This window comes from Ambystoma mexicanum, chromosome 6q, assembly GCF_040938575.1.
Source record: "Ambystoma mexicanum isolate Mex_15411 chromosome 6q, UKY_AmexF1_1, whole genome shotgun sequence".
Lineage (NCBI taxonomy): Eukaryota > Metazoa > Chordata > Amphibia > Caudata > Ambystomatidae > Ambystoma > Ambystoma mexicanum.
Window position 1 is genome coordinate 401884692 of NC_090937.1, and position 6020 is coordinate 401890711.

The 6020-nt window shown below is 48.9% G+C and overlaps 1 protein-coding gene across 1 annotated transcript; it reads left to right on the forward strand.

The window, feature by feature from the left end:
- The first annotated feature begins 2747 nt into the window (after positions 1–2747).
- LOC138515230 (uncharacterized) lies at positions 2748–3065 on the forward strand. The gene has a single exon (XM_069630179.1). It carries the CDS (start codon positions 2748–2750, stop codon positions 3063–3065), a length of 318 nt encoding a protein of 105 aa, XP_069486280.1.
- The last annotated feature ends 2955 nt before the right edge of the window (positions 3066–6020 follow it).

Here is a 6020-nt window from a genome sequence, read left to right on the forward strand (position 1 = left end):
GTTTCAAGATTTTGATGCGCACAGGAGTCAGCGCATCCATTTTGGGTGGTTCTTTCACCATTTGTAAAGTGATGCAGTGTAGAACATTGGAATGGGTCAAAATATCCCACAGGTCTCCTGCGTTGTCTATATGTGTGTGTGGCTGGGCCTCAACAACTGCGGACGAGGTGCCGCAACCCACACTGCCGACCAGTTCACTGCAGAAGGAAGATTGTGTGGACCAGAGGGGAGATGGCTGCCTGACGGTGCGCAGCCTGAGAGAGGAGGAGAGGCCGATGAATGAGGCCACATTTCACAGGGGATGGCAGCAGGAGGCCCTGCGCCAGCCAGTGCAAGAAGAGGGATGCTTCATCACCGGCATGCAAGGAGGGACGCTCTAGAGGAAACCAGCGTTGCAGCAGGTGCACTGCACCGGACTGCCAATACCACCCAGGACCGTGGTAAGGAGGCACGCTCGGGGGTGGATGTCTCTAAGAACGAATGGAGAGGCAGCAGATAGTGCCCACCATGACACACTGTACCAGAAAGGCCACGCAACAACAGTAACACATGGCCTTCCTTCTTCCTTAAAAAATAAAATAATAATAATAACCCATTCACGCTGCAACCACTCCACGACTAAGGTCAGAGGTGGGAGGAATGGATGGAGAGGTTTGAGGACCTTTTGAGGGCCATTGGTTACCAGGATGCACCCAACAAGATAGACATCTTTACAAATCTCACAGGGAAAGAGATCAAGGGGATCCTGAAAACCCCCCAGCCCAAGAGAAAACAACATACAAACATCTCATGGCTTCAATTAACAGAAAACTGGCTGCCCTCCCCAACTGAGACTATGAAAGATATACTTTCAATCAGTACACACAACTACCACATGGGACAATCTGTGAATAATTTTTCTGACTCCAAAGGAAAATCACACACTGCGACTTTACTAACTTCATCGACGATGAAGCCATCAGGCTGAGGGTAATAGAAGGATGCATATGCTCCCAATTCTGTAAACACCTGCTGAAGAAACCCCTCTCAGTGTAAGAAATAGCTGACCTTCTGAGGGTATATGAAATGGTAGATGTGCAAGCAGCAGCCATGGAGAACCCAAAGAAAGGAGACACCATCGCAGTCCTAGCCACCAGCCCGCAGGGACAGACCCGATACACCAGACCACCGAGCCGCCAGGAAACCTGGAGTCCAAATCGAAACCACCATGGGAGAGACAGTGCTACACGTGCGGCTTTGAATTCCCCCACAAGAGCCAATGCCCAGCCATCAGACAGATATGCATGAGATGTGGGCAAGAAAACCACTTTCAAGCAATGAGCAGGGAAAAAACACTGATGCTAGCCGCATACAGACCATCGCCGTTGTCTGTTTCAAATAGGAAATACGACCCACCGAGATGACTCACCCCTTGATCATACCAAGAAAGAGGCAGCGGCAGAACTCTCCTAAGCAGGAACACATCAACATATCCTGCCCATCAAGGGTTCATAAGAGCAGTGGAAAACCTAAACATTGAATATACTCGGATCATTTTAACTACGCTCCCAACCTGCAAACAGACTATGTAGTGGAACAAGGGCACGGTCAAGAATACAGCACCCATGATCCCTATGAGAAACCGCCAGCCGACGAAGGAGAGCGCCCAACAAGAGACCCCTATTATGAGCACGACAGATACAGCAAAGAATCCATGCAGCTCATATACAACACCTCGGATGACAGCGCATCACTAAAGGTCGCAGGACAAATAGAAGGGCTGAACAACCAATTCATTGCAGGCACAGGGCAACAGTTAATGTCATGAACTAAGGAGCCTATAACGCCATAGCAAGTGCATACCCCTTACACCCGTCACAGGCATGCAAATTCCATTTGGGAGCGACCCTTCTGCTCCAATCCAAAGGCCAATTCCAGTGCAACCTACTACACAGAGGACAACAAATACATACCACCATCCATGTCTTCCACAGCACAGTGACCGGGAGTTGTCTCCTTAGGTACCGGACCGCCAAGGCCCTAGCCCTAATTGACATTCAGTATGACCCATCAGAAACCATACAAGTCTTACCTCCAGGAGCTCAAATCCTAAGGGCCATATCCCAACGAGAACTTGACATATAGGAACTCAAATCAACATCCCCAGAGTTATTTGAAGAAGTAGGAAGACTAAGAGATACGATCATAAAACTTCACATCAACCCGACAGTCTGACTGGTGCCACAGCACCCTCACAGAATAGGATTCCACCTACAGGCCCAAGTAACACACGAGCTGCAACTTCTCGACAATGACATCATCAAGAGAGTGAACGGCCCCACACTGTGGTTGTGCCCCCCTGTTAGTGGTACATACAGCTGACAGCCACCTATGCCTCTTTGTGGACATGCAAATCCCTAAGATCGCAATCCAGAGGGAGAGACACCCAGGACCCAACATGCTGGTGAGACTTCAATCAGGCCACCCGTTTCTCCAAATTAGACCTCAACCAAGGTTATCACTAGCTAGTCATCCACCCTGCCTCTATACCAATTACCACATTCACAACGCAGAAAGGACTGTTCCTCTGCGCTGAATTACAGTGACGCTATTCTAGTTTTCAGGATTACTCAAGAACAACACAACGCAGCACTGAAGTCAGTATGCAACATCCTTCACATAGCGGCCTCACCCTCAATGGACCCAAATGGACCATCAATAAACAAAGCCTGTGTTTCTTCAGGCTTATCTTCTTTGTTCGTGGAATAATGGCTGACCCTGATAAGATAAGCACCATCATTAAACTTGAAGCCCCCAACAGAGTCGCAGAATTATGTTTTTTCCTAGGGCTGGCAGGATACCACGCCCGCTACCTGCTGCATTATGCCACTCTCATGGACCCCCTCCGGAAACTTCTAAAAAAAGACTCCCCTTTTGAATGGGACGAGCAATGCCAGGATGCATTCCGTACCATTAAGAAAGAACTTGCCAATAACTGTCAGCTGGCATACTTCAACCCGGAGTGGGACTTAGAACTGACAGTTGATGCCAGCCGGTTGGCCTGGGTGCCATACTTGCCCAAATAGACCCAACTAACCGCAGCAATACTGAAATAGTTCCCTTTCACCGAACAAGCGTACTCCCAGGCCGAAAGGGAAAGTTTGACTGTGGTCTGGGCATGTGAGAAGTTCCATCACTTCATCATCGGCAGGAAATTCATCCTCATCACAGACCATCGGGCGTTGATCTCCCTGTTTGGAAACCTCAAAACCAAAATGCTCCAGCGCATAGAAAGGTGGGGTATCAGGCTACATGAGTATGACTACTGCATTGTCCACAAACCAGGAGGGGATGCCAACCCAGCTGACTACCTATCCCGACACCCAGATGGAAGAGCGGACAGAGCGACGGTGAAGGAAGCCGAAGACTACGTAGCATACCTATCACTCAATGCCCTCCCTTCAGCCATAACAAGGGGGCCGTTCGCAGACAAGAGCAGGGCTGACCCCACGATTCAAGCAGCGGTATGCCTAACAAACACCAACAAGTGGATGCAACTTCACAAGGAACAGTTGGTGAACGGGGAATTGGACAAAAAACATCTCCAGCAGATGGTGAAAATCCAGAATGAGCTTGCCACAACTGACCAATGGACACTACTGCGGGGCAACCGCCTAGTAGCCCCCAAGAGCCTGAGGAAAGCGCTTGTGATCATTGTTCACAAGGGTCACCGGGGGATTGCAAACAATAAAGTATGGTTCCAATATATGGACACCATTGTATAGGACATGTTAATGCACTGCATACCTTACCAAAAGACAGCGGCACATACCCACTCCAGACAGTACTCCTACTGGATGGACTGTGGCAAAGAGTGGCAATGGGTTTTTATGGCCCTCTGGAAGAAGGGGGACACCTTCTGGTGATAATGGACGAATACTCACGCTTCCCACTCATAAAACAGGTAGAATCCACAGCATTCCACCATGTTGTGGGAGCGATCGACAAACTATTCAGTGATTGAGGGGTCCCCAACACTGTGAAAACCGACAATGGCCCACCCTTCTATCACCAAGACTTCCATAAGTTTGCTACTCACCTAGGCTTCCGCCACCAGAGGATTACCCCATTATGGCCGCAGGCCAACAGCACGGTGGAGCGCTTTATGGCTACCATCAAAAGGACTTGCCAGAAAACAACCACAGACCAGACGTCGTTGGCCCAAGCCATCTGCCAGATGCTAAGAAGTTACCGAAATACCCCCCATGAAAACCATGTGACCGACACCCCTGGAACTGATGATAAAGTATAAGCCGAGGACTCGGTTTTCGCAGCTAGAAGACTATACGCCAGAAGAAGACACAGAGATTAGAGAAAGAGAGTTTCAAAAGAAAAGGAAAGCTGAGGTGGAACGCTTTATGGCTACCATCAAAAGGTCTTGCCAGAAAACAACCACGGACCAGACGTCATCCTGAACTGTTTGTATGGTTATGCAAAGCCAATGGAATGCATTGTGCATATTTAACCTGATATGCTCATTTCTGGTGACACCACATTCCATTGGTATGTTAATGAGTTCCCCCACTTTTTTTTAGGACTTGACCCCTGTGACAGCATGAGCCATTCCAACTCACAGACTATGAAACATTCCACTTTGAGAAATCGCAAATGTGGGCTTCAGTCGTTGCACTGCACATGCCCTTCAATCTTTAATTGTTCGGGCGGTCATTGGGCTATTTCACTGCAATATGTTTTAATGTTGATATGCCCCAACCTACCAACTTTTGGTGTGTATTGTATCCAGTGCTTAATTTGTACAAAAATAAGTGCCAGGGTCCAAATATTTTCTAGCACTTCTGTGCCACTGCGGGTGGGCACCACTGCTGCCCCCACCCATCGCTGCTCCCCACAGTGCCAACATATTTGGGGTTACACTACAGCTCACACCGCCTATCACCACTTAATCCTCAGTGACCACCGAGTTGCCTGCCGCAGGGCAGGAACCTGAGGTGGAGGCTATGGGTGAGGCCCTTGGACTGTTGAAAGGGGCGCAAGAATAATTGCCGGGCTGAGCCCTGGAAAACACCCCCACAAATTAAGCACTGTTTGCTCCGCCCCCCCACCCCTGTCTGCACAGACAACTTCTGAGAAGGAGGCGTGATCCATTTTGGGCCACGCGTTCAATCCGAATGAATTACCTGCCCGACTTTGAGGGGCTAGTGGAGTCTGGGGCACGGGGATTCCTATAGTGCAAGTCACATCCTTAACGTCTACCTTCAGGGCTTGCAAGTCATCAAGGGTAATTTAAGTGATTCACATCCCACTTCCCCAAGGACTGGAGGTAGATTTCAGGTTCCATTAAATTGACGTTTCTGGGCTGGCTGCCAGTGGGCCCAGCGCCCCCTCACTGAAGTAACTGGCTGGCCATACAGGGGCCTGCCATGCGCTCGGCAGAGGTGTTATAAACCTCATGGGAAGATCACGCATGCGGCATGCGTGACGCAGGGGAGGTCATTGTTAGTTGAAGGTCCTAGCCTGGCAAAGCAGAGCCAGTACATTAAGGTTTTAGCCAAAAGCTGCTGAATGGAACCTTTTTATTCTGCGTCGGGTTCCGTGAAAAGTGCTGCTGCACCGCAATTATACATTTAAATGTGGGATAGCAGGTTTTTTTTTTCTTTCAGAGAGATGTCGTCAGCTTGTGTGGGAGTTGGAGCGCTGTATGGCGACCGAGATGTCGGCGCAGAGCTGTTCTAAGTAATTGTGTTTTGTTGGGGAGAACAAGTGCGGGACTGTCCCAGTTGTGAGATCAATGCTCGCGATTGTCTGTGAAGCCGCAGTGACCCTCCACCAGAGGGTTCTGGCAGCATCAAGAAAGAAAAAAAATACTATCCTTGAAGCATGGTGAATATATATTGCGCCCACTTTCAATGAAAATAGGTTTGTTCATAGTTTTTTATTTTTTGTGAAAATATAAGTTTACTCGAATTCATGTTTTTTCCACGTCATGAAGGTATTCTTTTTCTCTCTCACCCAGTGCACCG